Here is an 18,689-nt window from a genome sequence, read left to right as displayed (position 1 = left end):
ACAGGTGAGCTGTAAGTAGTCACCGTCCTTCATGGACCATTGATAAATAAAGTTATATCAAGGATACAGTTGGTGCGCGAGATGGTAGAGGAAGTGCGGCAGCGCGTGTTGCCAGGCGGTGTGCGTCCGTGCGGCGGCCAGGTGCGCGCGCGCCCGGGCGCCCCCCGGCCCCCGCGCGTACACCCGCACCACGCCCGCGCCGCCCGCGCCCGTACTCACTGCCGCGCCGCCTAGCGCACTCAGCTTCAACCGGAACGCTTCCGACGAATTCGAATTCCTGTTCGACAGCAAAACAATTTCAAAATCCTTCATATTCATTTATTTATTTATGACGAATGAATAAAATCTATTCGACACTCGTATTCTAAAGTCAGATATGAAACGTTCAGGGAAGATAACTACCGCAGGACAATGTTATCATTTGCATTTACTATTCAATTTAGTTATTGCGAAATTGCATGTCTAATCGAAAACCTGAAACCTTAGTAAAAATCTGTCACGTCAATTGATGGACTATTAATTTATGATGCGTGTTGAACTCTTTGGGTGTACGTTTTAATAGGTTGAAGGGGTGTAATTACGTGGTGGCATGTGGCGGCGCTCCGTGCAGCCATAGAAGCGCGCGGTAGGCCTGCCAGTGCACGGCGCAGTGTCCGGCGCCCGGCACCGCGCCCGCCCCGCGACACACGCCCAGCGCCGCCAGCGCGCCTCGCACCACGCGGCATCTGACAACAAAAACAAAACCCGTATCTCGCGTACTAGTTCCAGTGTAACATCCGAGAACGGAATAGAAAGAGGGTAGACATATTTTTCTGTTTCAATCATCCTACCCGCAATCGTGACGCCAACGATAATATTAATAATGTTCAAATAATGAATTACTCTTATAATTCTTGGAACTGCATAATGAAAATGAAGTTATATTACGTACTGTTATATGATAAGTCCTGAGGTGCCATAGCAATTGTACAAAGTTTAAATTTAATTAAATGAATGATTTACGAACGCATAGAGAAATAAGATACAAAGAAACATTTATTTTTTTAATCTATGAATAACTTGTATACTGTTCACTTTAATATTCTTTAAGGTAATTTAGCCTCGTTATGACTTCCCCTTTTCCTTTTTATATATTCAATAGACAGTTACAGCTTTGAGACATTATATTGTAAATTTCAGTATATATATTTTTTTTTATTTCCAAAATTCAATATCAATTACTTTGGCTGTGTGCTGTTTGCCTATAATAACAGCAACACTCATATCTTCCCGTGCGTGTCATAAAAATAAACTAAGGGAACCAGAGAATGACTACTAGCCTACTACGAACGCCAACAGGTTCTAAGTACGCACTTTTATTGTAATTGTATTTTATTGAAATGAATTTGACACTTTACTAAGAGTCGACAATAAACTATAGACCTAAGTTGTAGTTTTATTTGTTCTACTTACCGACCGACATCCAATTTGGAGTAAAACCTCATTCAGAATCGGCAAATTAGTAAAGAAATTAGTGAATGAATTTTAGGGTGTGAAAATAACAGAAGTTATTACTACTGTGAAGCAATAGAAGGGTCATGGGGAAATAGTAAACAGTTTTATATCCAAAGACAGATCACTATCATTTTATATCAAGCTATACATTTAATTTTATTTTTCATATGTATTAATTAATAATAATCAACTGATCTAGACTCGAGCTCTTGGCTCCGGCAATACTTATTTTTTTTGCGGATTACCTCATTTCAGCCATTTGCCTAATGGCCTCGGTGACCATGGCTACTCCAAGATCGCTGGCAAATAAACTTTCATATTCACCGTCTTCATCATCTTCACCTGTAATTTATTTCATTTACAATTCATTCACGATTTATTCTTTATCATAAGTCTTATAGTTATAAGTAAATACTCACTTCTAGACATTTCGATGTCTGGAACATCCAATCTGAGGGCATCGTTCAGTTCCAGTACGGCACTTTGGAGATCTCTGATCGGCTCCAAAATTGCACTAAGTTCATTGATTTGCTGGGGTGTTAAGATCTAGAAGTCAAGTTTTGACCATGCTTTTTATCATTGCATTCGTCTTTATTACGTCCGAAAAATAATAAATCTATGAGACTTTCTACTCGTAAATGCTAATTGGAAAATATATTTTAATTAAGACCAAAAAAAAAGAAATATTTGCCAAATTTTTTTTCTATTGCTTGGTTCAAGCGTTATAGTCTACAATACAATTCTTAGTACGGTGGATTCCTTAAGCTTCTAATTGGAATATTTCGAATAAAGAGGGCACAGTCAGGTCAGATGGTAACAAGTGAGAGTACGTACAGGCGGCGAGTGCAGCAGATGCAGCAGTCTAGGAAGCAGGCGGTGCTGCGGCGCGGCGGCTGCGAACAGTTGTCGCTCGAGCTGGTGCGCGCGGCTCGGCGAGGCGGCCCGCTCCCAGCACGCGCCCGCCGCCACCACGCGCCGCGCCGCCGCCGACAGCGCGCCCAGCCACACGCCTGCCACCGCAACCGTAACACCACTACAGAACTGCTACCCTTCTACCCTTGCACGGCTTGGTCTCCCGCGGCATTTTTTTTTTTGCCGCACTGTATCTGACTAGATGTCTGTCATCTGTCATCATGCTTTGCTGACTCTTACTTGGGTATCAGAGACGCTTCATATTCGCTAGTGTAACAGAATATTTTGAGTTCCTCCAATTAAATCGACAGTGGAGTGTAAAATGTAATTTAAATAATATGAACGCCTGATATCGTCTTTTCCTCACGGCATTAACCGTGTACAATTTCCAAAAATATTCGAAAATGAGTTAATATGCGGAATCATTTGGTACCAGTATTTTTCTCATAAATATTGTCAAAAGAGCGTAGTTTACTTTTAGTTTTTTTTTAGTTTACCTATGTTTTGACTACTATTAACAAAATTATTACATAATTTTTTCTTACTTTAAAAGACAGATAATGTAACTGGTAAAAAAAAAGTTGCAAACATGATTAATATTCAAAATATCAGATGTTAAACCTTTAAAACATTCTCCTGTAAAATTACTAAGTTTTGACATTATACAGTTTTAATGCGAGAAGACGATATGTGCTTCACGTAACCACAATAACTTTACGCCAGGTCAATCGTGTGAGCCCGTCTGCCTAAACACACCCATTATTAACTCATTACTAAAAAAAATATCCATTTTTATAATCAAATGAAAACAGTTGTCAGTGACAAGTTTTTTAAATTATTGTGCATACCAGTTCCAGATTCCAGTGTATCTTCAGGCGACAACATCATACGTTCTAGCGGTTCGAGCTCACAGACTAGAGACACCCCCGCGCGGCGCACAACTGCACACCACCCCCCGCTCTCTATGTCCGTCCCCTGAACGAAATCAATTCTATATTTCATATTTCAGAGATTCTTAACACCTTGTTTGTCGCGGCACAACTTTAACGATTGAGACAGAGGTGAAAGAAAAACTTATATAATGCCTATTTCTGTTAAAAATATTATACATGTTTATTTTAAATAATAATACATTATTTTATAGTTTAACATATTCAAATCTTTACGGTTCACTTGTAATTAAAAAACGTAATATCATTTACATTTAAAAAATTTGGTATTCTGCATTAGGCATCATGCTGCGCATAAAAGTGTCAAAATACACACAGTGACTAACTGCCTTTATACAAAAACTGTAAAAAATGAATAATACCGGAATTGGTTCAGATTAATTACATAAAACAAGAACGCGAGAAAAGCGACCTACTTCATTAAAATCTATTCCAAACAAGCATTACAAGAAAGAATGCAAGCTTGCACTTACATTTTCTGACACCATCAATCCAAGAGGTTTCTGTAACCCTTCCATATACTGCATGCACCAGCTGTACAAATCTGACCAGCATCTAAATTATAGAATGAGATTGTGAATGATCGGAAATGCTAACACAAAAGACGCTTAATGGTTTAAGTGTTGGGAGGTCGTCCGCCCACTCAGTGAATTAAGGTGGAAGTCTCTACTATCTCTATAATATGGCTGTATTACGTTTCAGATCGTAACAAACAAATTTTTAGCGTAAGAAATAGTGAGGATCTGGGTACCCATTCATGCGGGCTAGTATGGCGCCCTCGCCAATAAAAAGACCTACAGAATTAATTCCGATTATTTGTGTTAGAAGTATTACTATCTGTTTTAAACAAATTGATGCTCAGACAGACAAGCGCTTGACGGCGTCCTCGGTGTTGCCCTGCGACTAACACATTCCGTACACAATAAAGGTATGTGTTTAACGCTTTTACTTTTTGCCTTGACTGTAGTTGGATTAGGATTTTACAGGCCTTATCCATACATTTACTACAGAGAATGCTAAGGTTTGGATTGGTAAATGAAAACAAGAATTAATGGGAAGACTGATTTAGAAAGTCAGACTGTTGCGTGTGATCTTGTTATTATTATTAGATTGGTGGACGAGCTCACAGCCCACCTGGTGTTAAGTGGTTACTGGAGCCCATAGACATCTACGACGTAAATGCGCCACCCACCTTGAGATATAAGTTCTAAGGTCTCAGTATAGTTACAACGGCTGCCCCACCCTTCAAGCCGAAACGCATTACTGCTTCTCGGCAGAAATAAGCAGGGCGGTGGTACCTACCCGCGCGAACTCACAAGAGGTCCTCCCAACATCCATAATAATTGAATTCAATTGCTCCACCATGAAAATAATAATTTTGCACTTACTTGTGCATAAGATGTGTTTGATCGGTGGAGGCGGTGCGCGCCGCGTGCAGGCGGAGGCGGGCCAGCACGGCGGACACCGCCGCCTCGCCCAGCTCCTCCTCCGCCGCGCCCCCCGCGCCCCCGCCGCACCACGTGCGCGTGTAGATCTGTCGTGCATTACATGTTATACTGGTTGTTAGGAGACCGTTTCCGAAACAGAAGACAGACGATAGTACTAATGACCCCTTTGATGAATGGAGTTATTTAGACAAATGTTGCGTAAATAAGTATTTGTGCGATCGCGCGAGTCTGCGCCGCGCCCGTGCGTTCGTTGATCCGAGCATCAGCTGTTTTTGATTGCGTGTTTTATTGCTGGTTTTTTTTTGGTGAAGTAATGTATTTTTTATGAAACTATCGTTTCATTTAGCTGTACTAACATGATAGAGCGTAAATAATGCTAATAAAACGTTTTAAAAATATGATTTTTTTAAATTAGGATCTATTTTTTTTCCGTCCCATCATCAAAGGTATCATTAGGACTATTGTCTGTCTTCGTTTTCGGAAGCGGTCTCCTAACACCCAGTATATACAATACTATATTGTCGACATTAACGACATATTTTTTTAAAAATGTTATCTATTTCAATGCTAGATATCTATACAATGATTTTTAGTTTAATATTACTGTTATGCACGCGTGCAATTACCACCAGAGCTTTTCTGATGACCGAATGTGGAAATAGGCCCGGCGCAAGGAGTCTATCGCGGTACTGGTTGTGATTGGATAGTTGCGGCAAGGGCGGGGGAGGCTCGCGGCCCGCTACTGCCTGCCAGGACACTTCGGCGCCCAGGGAACTACCTGGAACACATTATGAATATCAGGACCAAGGCAATAACGTTAGATTTCCTTTGCTCTTTTGAAATCGCTGTTATACAAAGTCCTGTGGTTTTTTTCTGGTATGTCGACTAGCTGACGATGATAATTTTTTGATTATGATATTAAAATTTCTTTATTTCATAATGTATAATGAGTACACGTGCTCACGGCTCACTTAGTGTTCAATTAGTACCGGAGCCCATAGACATTACAATGTGAATCGCGCCACACACCTTGAGGCTGAAGTCTCAATACTAAAGTAGTATAATGGTTATCCCACCCTTCAAATCCGAACACATTACTGGTTCAGTGCTAAATAAGACAAGGTGGTGGTACTTGCTAGTGTGGGCTCAAAAGGTTTGCTTCTTATTACACGATGTTCTTCCTTCATCTTTTAAGTCATGCATGAAGGTTATAAGTATGTATTTCAATACAAAAATTGGGATCTGGCTGCGAGATTTAAACACTGGCATAATCGCTTCGCTTGATATGAGAATACCTGTCATTTTACCCTTTACGTCCCAACAATTTAAAATTAAACCCATACTAATATATAAATCTACAGTGGTTTTTACGGATGTTCCGTTATAACTACTGAACCATGCATCCAATTAACTTGAAACTTGGTATCCATATAGAAAATACACGTACTTAATGGATAGGCTAATATTTATATGAGTGTTGGACTCCCTACACCAGTTGCGTGGGCGTTAATGATGAGAATTTTTGTGGGGGTGAGAAATAATAATGTTAATTTTAAATGGCCAGCAAAGCGGACTGATACAGCTAGTTTTAATTTAAAATCCCATGCAATCAGTGTTTTTGTGAGATATTAATGAACAATACTTTACTCATACATAATCTCATTTTTTCACATCAAGCTAGCAAGCATAGTGGAGTTCAAGAAAAGGTTCGTCGCAGGAGCGACAATTTTCTAAAGAGCTGTCTTAATAATATTATGTTTCCTACCTTTTATTGCTTAGAAAATTCAAAAATTTTAAATTCAACATACATGTCATCATGGTATCGCCATCGGGTTGACTCCACAGTGCCCAAATGACATGATTGCTGTCTCCATAACCAATTTTATAATCTAAAAGATCCAACTGCAACAAGTATATATTTAAACAATACAGCAAAATAGTGAAAGTGATGTAACAATTTCTATGTCATGAGTAAATATTACCTGAGGGCCAAATATTCGGCAGATATGTGAAAACTTTATAAATCCCCCTACGGGATCATGCATCTTCATCACAACAAATTCACATTCATTTGGAAAAGATAAATATGCAACTAAAATGACACTGCCATCCAATCCAATTGTTTTCTGTAGCATGTGACCATGAGCTGTCATGGAATAGGAAAATTTGTTACTTAGCATTTTGCAAATTCATAGTACATACATATATCAATTAAGTAATATCAAACAAACTTACGTGGTGGCTTCGGTCTCACGTTTGTTTGTGAAAGTGAGGCAGACACAGAAATTGGTGCACCTCCATCATCAATGGGCCATGCTCTAAGACACGCATCGCCACACACGGCCACAATTACATTTTTTGTAATTACCACACCATAAGTTTCAACTCCATCAGTAGTCTTGCCTCTGTATTAAATTTTAGGCTTATCAATAACAAATGTAACAATATCATATAAGCCTATAGAGGGAGCTAATACCACCCTACTCATTTCTGCCATGAAGCAGTAATCTAAACACATGATCAAAGCTGATATAATAATTTCAGTTTGAAGGGTGACAAGACAAAATACTATATAATTGAAATATACACCTTATGCCTAAGGGTGGATGGCAGCATACACATTGTAACATCTATAGGCTCTGATAACCACTTAAAACTGAATTCATCACCCATCTATCAAAAAAAGGAATATTCCAACTTTAAATAACATATTGCAGTTACAATGTAATATCTAAATTTAAAAAAGGAAATTTACAATTAACTACCCGGCAAAGAAAAAGGTTAATTCAACTATGTAATGCATAAATACCTGAGAGCTCCTGTAATTCCTGATAAGAAACTGGGTACAGTTGATTCTCTCTTTAATACAGTAGTGACTGCTGCTCCAGTGACTGGCAGTTTTATAAGTAACAAGCTGCCCTCACCTTCATGTCCAAATGCAAGTGCAAATATAGCTTCACCATTTTCACGAAGCAGTGAAGAACATGTATGGGCTACTCCAGTAGCTAAAATTATATTTTAACTCATAATTAAAATAATTTAATACTCTGCATGGAACAAGCTGTTTGCAAAGTTCATAGCAAAATCACACAAATTGTATAAAGTGATGGCAAATACCATTTGTGACCAATTGTCACATTTTTTAGTCACGGTTTATGTTAGTAGCATGCCACAGTAGTGTAAACTACTAAAATAAACTGTTTGATTAAAGTAAACTTTAAAATATGTGTAAAAGTGCCTTATATTTAATCATTTTAAATAATATTATTGTCAACTTACTGGCATTAGAATACTGATTTAAAATAAAATAATTATTAGGGTTGTTTATAGAAGATGTATCGTGACATATAGAAGGCGATGTACTGCTCATTGATCCATATGTACACTGAAATATCAAAAAACATTTAAACAACCAATATTTTTTCTACATAATAATTTGAATAATTAAATGATTAAAAAAATGTGTTTCACATAGAGTAATAATAATTTAAATAATATGGTCTCATTGGTCTAAAATTTATCTTTATATGATGCTTTAAATTCTCTCACCTTTTTATCTAATATTGAAGGATGTGGAAAAACTAGTCTATGTACTGATGAAACAGTAGCAGCTAATATAACAACATTGTTTGTACTACTGCGTTCATAAACAGTAATATTACTCAGTGGAGGAGTTCCTGGAGCTACTTTACATCTCAAGTTTGCAGAAGAGAGATTTAAATCTAGTGAAGCTTCCGATATCTCAATTGCATCTGATGTAGTTTGCCTGAAAAAGCCATTAATAATATCTGCACATACATTTTATACCTTGTCGGATCAAATTCTGTGACATGAGAATTTTTAATTAATATGTTCTCTACAATCGATTTTTCAACAAAATTTATCTATTTTATTACTATTATTAGTATTTTAATTTTCATTGCAAGTGGATTGTAGCTCAACAGGATACTGTAATTTGACAAATAAAATGTAATATTTTAAATAATTATTACATTATATTATATATAAAATGACAGTTAATGATTATTTAAAGCAGCACTAGGGTCTGCTAACTTTTCTAAGGACAGTGTGAGGTATGGATAAAAATGGGCTCTGATGCAGCACAATGTGCACACATAACTGACCAATTCCTGGATTTGTTATGCAGGACTTAATGAAAAATTATGAGCCAGTGCATGTGTATGGTAATCTACAGAATTCCAAAGAATTTTGTGTAACTTGTTTAAAACAATTACCAGTAAATAAAGCGATTCCTGGTGTAGAACTTCGTTGAATCCTTATACCAGTAACCGCCAGCTTTTTGCGGTAATTTGATGTCTTGTAAAGTACTGTGAGTACCACCTTGAAAAGTAAATAAAGACAAACAAATTTATTACTAAGCTATTGTACGTGTAGAATATTTTATAAGTTGGACATATTAGTACCTGTGTTAAGTACAATTTCTTTCCATTTCTCTGGAATATTATGATTTGGAGCAATCTCCTTGAATGTGACCGGCATAGCTTCAAGAAATTCCATGGTGAACTTTGCAATACAAAAGCCCCTAAGTCAGATATTTTAGTGAATCAACTTAAATATAACTGAAAACAAATATTTTTAGTTCAGATAACCTCACAGACCATAGATATTTTTTTTTGGTACAATTTTTCCTTGTTCATAAAGGCAAGGGGATCTAAACCCATACAGCCTTGTCTGTTCTACATATTTTCTGAAGAGACCATAGATAATACACTTTTTTGAAGGGATTTTATGATCTGGTAAAAGTGGTAAGACCTTTAGGTCAAAGATAGTAGGTAGGTACACATTTTTTTTAAGTGATTTCATGACCTGGTAACTAAGACCTTTAGGTCAAGTCTTATTCAAATTTTAAGGATACGTAACTTTTTAAAATGAAAATGATATTAAGAAATGAAATGAAGTTGATTATTATGAAACATGGCATGAAGTGAAATGAAAACGAAATGAAATGACATGAAATGAAATGATATGGGATGAAATATAATCTCAGTAAAATGGTGGTCATTTACTAAGATTTTTTCAGTAGACTTTTTGAAGGATCCCGAGAAGCTACGTCCAGCGGCTTTGTTTCATTTTCCCACATTTGTGCACTTTCACAGATATTAAACAGTTAATAAACCACCATTATTACACATTTAAACCCGAAGAAACACTAAATAGACCAAATAAAACAAATCACACAACTTCACTCCTCGCGTTCCCGCCAAAAAGTCTATTACAGATTACTTTTCATCTACCCATAGATAATACACTAATTTATTTTGCTTGTTCATTTGACAAAATAAACTCAACAATATCTATGGTTACCACGGTACGAAACACTGAAGTATGAAGTAGGTACGAACGAACATAACATTGTCTATGGGTAGGACCTACGATTTCGTACCTTCCTAAAAAAGATTTTTACGTTTTTGATTCATAAACGAATAGGTATTTTTAATTTTGTTGTGATGTGTACTATGCTGTGGAGTTAAATGACAAACAAAATAGCAATGAATTTGTAAAATTTCGAAACAACATGTTGACTTATCGTAAAAAGAAATAATTAAAGGTAAGAATGAATTACCAATCGATTTTTGTTTGTTTTTGCAAAAAATTCGAAACAGTGTAAACCAAACAAAAGTTATATTTTACCTTGAGAATTTAATTTAAAGCTAAAAACTAAATAATACACAAATTCTTTAATATCTTTAGCAAAAGAAAAAATAATAGTGTTTCGTAACGCTCAATCGACTCAAAAATTTAACGCTCTAACTTTTCTTCTGTCTGTAATTGAACTCTCGTTTAATATTTGGTCACAAAGTTTATTATTATTCAACGGTACCATGAACACAAACCATAGAAAAGAAATTTAAATACATCGAACAATCACAATTCTTACATAAGTAACTTTGTCAAGTTTTATGCCAGAATTGTCACTATCAAATTTATATATTTTTTATGATTTTATGACTAATAGTTACTAATATAAATTAACCATACCTTGCTCTGACCATGTGAATGAAAGAGATCATGATACTAAAAGTACTAATAATCTGACACAGGCGGAATTATTCTCTATTCAAAACACACTTTGGTTGATAAGCAGCTACTCTCATCGTTCATGGCCCAGTACTATTGTTTGTTAGAGACCACATTATAACAAATATTTAATTTCATTGCTTGTTAGGCTTCATATGGGGATTGCTTGAATGCAGTAAATTGATAATGATAACTATACAAAAAAGAAACGGCTCAAGAGAAATGCAAAAAAGGATACTTTAATCTAATCCTGGGAAATCTCCATTCATCTGATCAAATGACTGCTTATAAATCACCACTATATAATATTATAAAATTATATACAGGAACTGGGAATACAATTTTTAGTAAATACTTGTATTGTAAAATAGATTTGTTATTCAAACAAGTAACCTAGAAAATATTACATTTTATGATCTTAAGATGAAATTAGCAATTTATCTAATAAAATTCTCAGATAATTAAATATATCTCCAATAAAATGCACACAGGGCAGAAGTCGTCAATTATACAAAAAAATCCAGAAAATGCACTAAATTTAAAAATTTCTTCTACTACAAAATGCTTCATGAATGCATAGCTAATGCTACAAAAAATATGGAAATGAGCTAGGAAGTCCCATTCAGCAATGAATGATTTCTCAGATTAACTGTTGTGTTAGTTGTTTGATACAAGTCATTTTACTAACGAGATTTCTTAGGTTTATCTTAGGGCCGGTGTTAGCTGTTAATCAGAACACAGGATGCTGACGTATTTGCCGATAGTTGGGGAATACTTTTTTCCAAAATAATGTTATTTTTAGCATAATATTAGTACTTAAGAATGTTAATAATGTTTTTTGTGTTAACGAGTCAGGTGTTTTGGTGCAAACTGTAAGCCTGACTTTGTATTGAATGGAATAAATAAATGAAAATATGCTCTACCATGTCTATTGGCTACCCCATTAAAACATCTATCTCAATTTGTGTTGTTGTAGTAGAAATTTAATACTACAAAATTTTATTATAAAGATTATAGAATTCATTCATTAGACATAGCACAACTGAGTGTCACCATATAACTATGTAATTATAAAACTATTATTATCATAACAAATTAAACTAAAAAAGTTTTTTTTATTATTGCTCAGATGGCTGGATGAGCTCACAGCCCACCTGGTACAACGTAAATGCGCCACCCACCTTGAGATATAAGCTCTAAGGAAATATAATATAGGATATAGGCAAGGCGGTGGTACCTACCCGTGCGGACTCACAAGAGGTCCTATTACCAGTAATTATGCAAATTATAATTTTGCGGGTTTGATTTTTATTACACGATGTTATTCCTTCACCGTGGAAGTCAATCGCGAACATTTGTTAAGTACATATTTCATTAGAAAAATTGGTATCCGCCTGCGGGATTCGAACACTCTTGCATCGCAAGATACGAATGCACCAGACGTCTTATCCTTTAGGCCACGATGACTTAAGTAGTACTTAGTAATATAGTAATACTAGTAATACTTTTAACAGCGGAGTGTGTGTTGTTATACAGTAGCGCAGTGGCGGGTTGCGAGCAGGGCGCGTCGGGTGGCGGCCGACCCGCAGATACTATCCGACGCGTTAAAGTCAAAATGTCGTCAGTGTCAGCACAAGGAGTAGTAGAACGCGCCTCGGCAGAGCTCTCTCGACGGATCACTGGACTGGGGTTGCGCGGCCGTAAGCGTTCCCCCAGTGTTGTGGAGCGTATGGCCAATGCACTCTGTGGACCTGCTGCGCCCGCACCCCCTCGCGTTCCGCGCCGCCGGCGACCCTCACCGCGACCTCTTCTTTGGAATCAATTTATTTTGGATGACAGATTTTTAGAAAAGTTTTTTTTGTTTTTCAATTCTGTTGACAGGAGAACCCTTGCACAGGTACTGATTACTTTTTGGTTTACTTATTGATAGTATTTACTGATCAAACATCTATGTTTACATTTAATATTTACGACTCCTACAATTGTATTGATGTTAAAAATCAACTACACAGGTATGCACTCGATGGCGCGATATATTGTATTCATCACCACGATGGTGGACGGGCTTGATAGCGGTGTTAGATTGTCGGGAACTACGTATATCTACCGGGTGTTGCATGCAGCGTTTCTACAATTCGCTGATGAGAAGAGGTATTCGTGGTGTCGTTTTAATATCTGCTTCGGATGATGATATTAACGAATTCATTAGACAGTTCCCCTTGTCGGCTCATCATGTCCATGCTATTGGCTTAAAAGGGTGTACTATAACAGATAGGGGGCTCGAAGCTATTTTGGATCACTTACAAGTGAGTCAACCTTAGCATTTTTTTGTGAAGCATCAATCATTACAGAAGACTTACTTTACTGTCCATTTTAGGTACTGTTTGAGTTAGAACTAACAGGATGTAATGAAATAACAGAAGCCGGATTATGGGCATGTCTAACACCTCGAATTGTATCACTCACGCTTACTGACTGCATTAACATAGCTGATGAGGCTGTAAGTATTTAACATCAATTCATAGATAACTACAGTACAATGTTTTTACTCTTCGAGTCTATTCACCATGATGTATAAATTTTTGTGAAATAAAAAAAAAAGCTTATTTCCCACGATTTTTTGTTTTTGATAATTATGGAATTGATTGCCGTCCAGAACTAAATAACAAATACTTTCAAATGTTATACAAACATGAATTATTTCTTAGACTGCTTATTAACGCCTACGCTATGTCATCATTCAATTGACTTTTAAAACTAGACACGATCGAAAAACTTGTAATAAAAGTAATAATATGTCAATGTAAATATGTACACTATAAAATGTCGTTTCATCAACACTGTTTTGAGTAAGTTTAGTGATGAGAAAGTTGCATTCAATTTTATTTAAAACAAGCGGCCCGCTTCGGCTCCGCTCGGGTCTTTAACAAAAATTTCAACGATATTTGACGTTTTATTTTTTTAAATAAAATAACACTTATTGAGGCATAACTATAATAGTTATAAATATGCTGTCGCGACACTTTTTGTTAATAATAATGTGTTCTACAAAGTCGTAGTACATTATTTTATTCTATCATCAATAGTTTTCGCAGGGCACGCGATGTAAAGAATATTTTAGGTAATTTTTTTACACTTTGGGTTACATTATTGGAGTTTTAGTAAGGATCCCTAAATTTTTTAAAAAAAATTATAGCCCATGTCATTCGGGAATAGTGTAGCTTCCAAACACTGAAAAAATTTTTCAAATAGGTTCAGTAGTTTCGGAGCCTATTCAAGACAAACAAACAAACAAATCTTTCCTCTTTATAATATTATTAGTATTAGTATAGATTAGTATAGATAAAAACTACTACATACTAATAACTCGTATTTCATACGAAGGTTGGAGCTGTCGCACAATTGCTTCCGTCCCTGTACGAGTTCTCATTGCAAGCCTACCACGTCACGGATGCAGCCCTCGGTTACTTCTCTCCAAAGCAGAGCGCATCGCTGAGCGTCCTGCGTCTGCAGAGTTGCTGGGAACTCACCAATCATGGTGTTGTTAATATCGGTAAAGATAACATTAATTTTCATTTTATTACCCTCTTTTTTCCCTACCTGAGCTTGTAGCCTTGAGAGGCTATGCCAACGTAACCGAGCGAGTAGGTGAGCTCACGGGGCTCTAACCTTGGGACATTGCTAACACTGGCCCTAGTTAAGGCAGTGCTTCGCAGAATCTACCACCGAATTGAAAATGCAACCCACAGAAGATCTGGCGAGAAACTCAGTGGGTTAAACTGCTCTCGTATCATATAGAGAATAACATTTAATGACAACTGTTAATAGTAAAGTTTAACATGAAAGCTGTAACTTTGTAGTTAGAACAGCACCGCCATATGCCCTTCGCTGCTTATTGCTTATTGTATAATATAAAAACATTTCTTAGAACTATTCATGCGCCATCTATTGTAAGTTGATGGTACTATGACAGAAACCTTCCTTGGAGCGCTAACCACAATTGTACTAAGTGTGAATTTTGAATTTTGAATAGTTTAGGAACGCATAGAGGACAAACATTGATGTTTATTAAATGTGTAAAATGTTAAATAATATTTAATAAGTTTTTAAATGTTTTTTTTTATATATTATAAATTGTCATAATATGTGTTACTATGTTCAATAAAGTAAAGGAAGGCGTATCGTGCTGCCGTATTTGAAATTTCGTTGCAATATCGCTATCTGTGGAGAGCAACACCTTCGCCACTCTTGGTTGAATGACTTTTTGGCGGGAACGCGAGGACTGAAGTCGTGTGATTTGTTTTATTTTGTCTATTTAGTGTTTCTTCAAGTTTAAATGTGTAATAACGGTGGTTTATTAACTGTTTAGCGTCTGTGAAAGTGCACAAATGTGGGAAAATGAAACAAAGCCGCAGAACGTAACTTCTCGGGATCCTCCAAAAAGTCCACTGAAAAAGTCTCAGCAACCATTTTACTGAGATTATCATCACATCACATCATTATCATCACTTAGATTAGATTCATCCCATATCATCTCTATTCATTTCATAATATCATTTTTCATAATATATAAAAAAATTATCATTAAAATTAGACTTGACCTGAGACTGTTCTTAGTTACCAGGTCATAAATATAAAAATATAAATAAATATATATTTTACTAACAATCACGCCACGTTAACTGGTCCCGTGTTAAGTTCGTAAAGAACTTGTATTACAGGTACCAGATAACGGAAATAAATGTAAGATTTTTATTATACACATACATATATTTAATATACATCAATAATCCTGGAAAATACATTTTATATTTATCATACAAATATCTTCCCTTGGCGGGATTCGAACCCGCGACCCCCTTGTGTAGTGACCATGTCACTTACCACTACACCAGACGGCCGTTAATAAAATCCCTTAAAAAAAATCTTGGTTGAATGTACTGAACGTGCCGTGTTTGTGCTCGCTCAGTGCACTCGTTGCCGAACCTGACGGTGCTGTCGCTGAGCGGCTGCAGCAAGGTGACGGACGAGGGCGTGGAGCTGCTGGCGGAGAACTTGCCGCGCCTGCGCAGCCTCGACCTGAGCTGGTGTCCGCGCGTCACCGACAGCTCGCTCGAGTACATCGCCTGCGACCTCAACCACCTCGAAGAGCTCACTCTCGATAGGTAACGCGTAATCGTTTACTCAAGCTTTACTCACACACTTTTCGTTGATTCCTTTTTTTTTATGTGTTAAATGGTTACCGGGGCCCACAGACATCTACAACGTAAATACCGCCATCCACCTCGAGACATTAGTTCTAAGGTCTCAGTATAGTTACAACGGCTGCCCCACCCTTCAAACCAAAACACATTACTGCTTCACGGCAGAAATTGGCACGGTGGTGGTACCTTTCCGTGTGTACTCACGAGAAAGAGGTCCTACCACCAGTAATGATCATAAATAAATCACAAACGCATTCGTAACGGCATTTAGAAATAACTTAAACTCAATATAAATCTACAAAACCTGTGTCCCCTCCAGATGTGTGCATATAACGGACATCGGCGTGGGGTACATCAGCACCATGCAGACCCTGGTGGCGCTGTACCTCCGCTGGTGCTCGCAGCTGCGAGACTTCGGCGTGCAACATCTTTGTACCATGCGGTCTTTGCAGTGTCTGTCCTTAGCAGGTATGAGAATCTGTTTAGGCCGTATAAACATACTTACCAAGAAAATACATGGAGCAAATATATTTTTACATCATAAAACCTCTATTATTTCTGAGATTATTTTTGTTATGCTTGTGTTGTATATTATTTTATTAACTACTAGCCGTACTCGCCCGCTTCGCTGGGCCTTTAAAATTAACATTATTATTTATTGTCATTATTATTAGTGAGTCCAACACTCGTGTAAATATTAGCCTATCCATTGAGTACATGTATTTTCTACATGGATACCAAGTTTCAAGTCGATCGGATGCATGGTTCAGTAGTTATAACGGAACATCCATAAAAACAACTGTAGATTTATATATTAGTATTGATAAATACAAAATAAATATAGAAAATGCTAGTTGTCATTGCCGTTGTTAGACAGGCCTCAAACTCATTTTAGGAGTTAGAAAATTAGAATAGGTAAACAGGCATAATAATGAAGTTATTCATAACATTTCTCGGCACCCGTTTAAGTATCAGACTAATCGCAAAGGTGCGGCGGCATCTCCGCGTGGCGCCGGTCTGTTAGAAAAAACTGCCACTTCACAACCAGACTTAAGTTTATGTTTATGTATTTTAATTGTCACAATTCACCATAATTACCTGGTGTAACATTTATCAGTCAGATTACCTAGTGAATACAATTAAATATAAAACTTATATTATGTATATTGAAGAATTAAAAATTATTTCATTAAGTACTATTAAAGATTTCAACAAAGTGAACATTGTGGCCATTACTTTTATATCAAAGACCATCTTGCTGTAGTGCGCTATGTGTAGAGTATGATAACTAAAGAAAACTAAAAAATTGTTATTCCCAGAGAGATTTTTACTTTGTTAGATATAAATCTAATGAGCCAATAAACGTATTGTTACGCGCTAGGGTTTGGGATAAATAAAATTTCACCAAATTACAACTAAAAACTGTATTCAACACTTAGAACACTTAAACACTTTAAAACTCTCAATTCACTCGTTCCGCTTCGCTTCAGGTGATCCGCTCGCTGTTTCGCTTCGAGTAGTTCCGATTACTGACTGAGTGCATGCCATCCCTACAACGCTTTTATAGCCGATACCGCATCACTAGAATTATCGAGAATATTCCACACATCTCTAGTATTAGTTTCCGCTATATGTCAATAGATGGCGTTGTACTTCTCGAGCGTACTAGGTGCTTCTAGGTTTTTCGATATTCGTTCGACTATTCGAGCGATAGATGGCGTTACTCTTACCGGCGTAACAATATTATGATTAGTTAATTTATGTATTGAATTAGAATGATGTGCACAGGTTGTCCGCTGCTGACATCCGGAGGGCTCTCGAATCTGATACAGCTGCGACAGCTTCGCGAGCTGGAGCTGACGAACTGCCCCGGAGCCTCTCCGGAACTTTTTGACTACATACATGAACATCTTCCTAAATGCGTTATCATAGAGTGAGATGAGAGATTCGTTTCTTCTCATACTATGTCGTCGGTCTGAAATGTAACATTGCAATAAAATTGAATTTATATTAAGTAAATTAATTAAGTAAAGAGAAAGTTATATGAAAATGATTTGTTTACGCTCAGTTCGAATTGCACCTGGAGAATTTACGTTTATTGAGTAGTCGTGATGTAGATAGTGACATTTAAAATATTTATTCTATCGACAACGTGAGTTGTTATATAAAAGTTTGTGAAATATTAACGTTGCTCATTGGTATTGAAGCATTTATATTTTGTTCGGGTGTTTTTATTTTAGTTAAAATATAGCGAAAGAATATAACAATGTGAAAATGATCACTGAATTACAATATTGTATTATTATTGTTTTACTATAAATTCAGTTGTTAAATAATTTAGAAAAAGCGTCTATCAAGTGAAGGCCTGTCGCGTGACTAAGACTTCGCTACGTGTGGGGATATAGGGCACCCATCCGTATTGGCTGCAATACTTATTGTCCAGTTGAAATCAAACAATACTATTATATCTGAATTGAACAGAACAGAGTGACACTTTGTTTTATGGAAAATGTAAAATATGATCTTCACGTGTAACACATTATAGCGATTAAACATATGAAGGGGTGTAAGGCTATTTGGTTTAAGCGACATTTCGGTTAATACCCGAGATTTGTCTTTGTAATTAAAGGTGCGATTTATTT

At 36.6% G+C, this 18,689-nt stretch overlaps 2 protein-coding genes across 4 annotated transcripts in view; one reads left to right on the top strand and one right to left on the bottom strand.

Annotated features, from left to right (window-relative positions):
* The window catches only part of LOC114251659 (nuclear pore complex protein Nup160), a 47,023-nt gene extending 37,598 nt beyond the window's left edge, over positions 1-9,425 (bottom strand). For all 3 annotated transcript variants that reach the window (XM_089731481.1, XM_089731482.1, XM_028186000.2), the window contains exons 1-17: positions 9,229-9,425; positions 9,040-9,145; positions 8,354-8,570; positions 8,084-8,189; positions 7,614-7,809; positions 7,040-7,209; positions 6,787-6,950; positions 6,613-6,706; positions 5,431-5,582; positions 4,745-4,890; positions 3,830-3,911; positions 3,255-3,381; positions 2,329-2,504; positions 1,914-2,040; positions 1,740-1,836; positions 582-725; positions 68-277 (exon numbers count right to left, since the gene is read on the bottom strand). In XM_089731481.1, coding sequence (XP_089587607.1) covers positions 68-277; positions 582-725; positions 1,740-1,836; positions 1,914-2,040; positions 2,329-2,504; positions 3,255-3,381; positions 3,830-3,911; positions 4,745-4,890; positions 5,431-5,582; positions 6,613-6,706; positions 6,787-6,950; positions 7,040-7,209; positions 7,614-7,809; positions 8,084-8,189; positions 8,354-8,570; positions 9,040-9,145; positions 9,229-9,322 — 2,408 coding nt within the window. In that variant the 5' untranslated portion in view covers positions 9,323-9,425. The remainder of the gene's footprint in view (positions 1-67; positions 278-581; positions 726-1,739; positions 1,837-1,913; positions 2,041-2,328; positions 2,505-3,254; positions 3,382-3,829; positions 3,912-4,744; positions 4,891-5,430; positions 5,583-6,612; positions 6,707-6,786; positions 6,951-7,039; positions 7,210-7,613; positions 7,810-8,083; positions 8,190-8,353; positions 8,571-9,039; positions 9,146-9,228) is intronic.
* A 712-nt stretch (positions 9,426-10,137) lies between these two features.
* Positions 10,138-18,689, top strand: LOC114251650 (F-box/LRR-repeat protein 16). The gene is made up of 8 exons (XM_028185990.2): positions 10,138-10,373; positions 12,380-12,740; positions 12,856-13,149; positions 13,221-13,343; positions 14,228-14,396; positions 15,813-16,008; positions 16,367-16,515; positions 17,836-18,689. Exons 2-8 carry the CDS (start codon positions 12,459-12,461, stop codon positions 17,982-17,984), a joined length of 1,362 nt encoding a protein of 453 aa, XP_028041791.1. The 5' UTR covers positions 10,138-10,373; positions 12,380-12,458; the 3' UTR covers positions 17,985-18,689.

This window comes from Bombyx mandarina, chromosome 11 (genome assembly GCF_030267445.1).
Source record: "Bombyx mandarina strain Sakado chromosome 11, ASM3026744v2".
In the NCBI taxonomy this organism is placed as follows: Eukaryota; Metazoa; Arthropoda; class Insecta; order Lepidoptera; family Bombycidae; genus Bombyx; species Bombyx mandarina.
The sequence above is the reverse complement of the archived record's forward strand: the minus strand, read 5'-3'. Positions and strand labels throughout refer to the sequence as shown.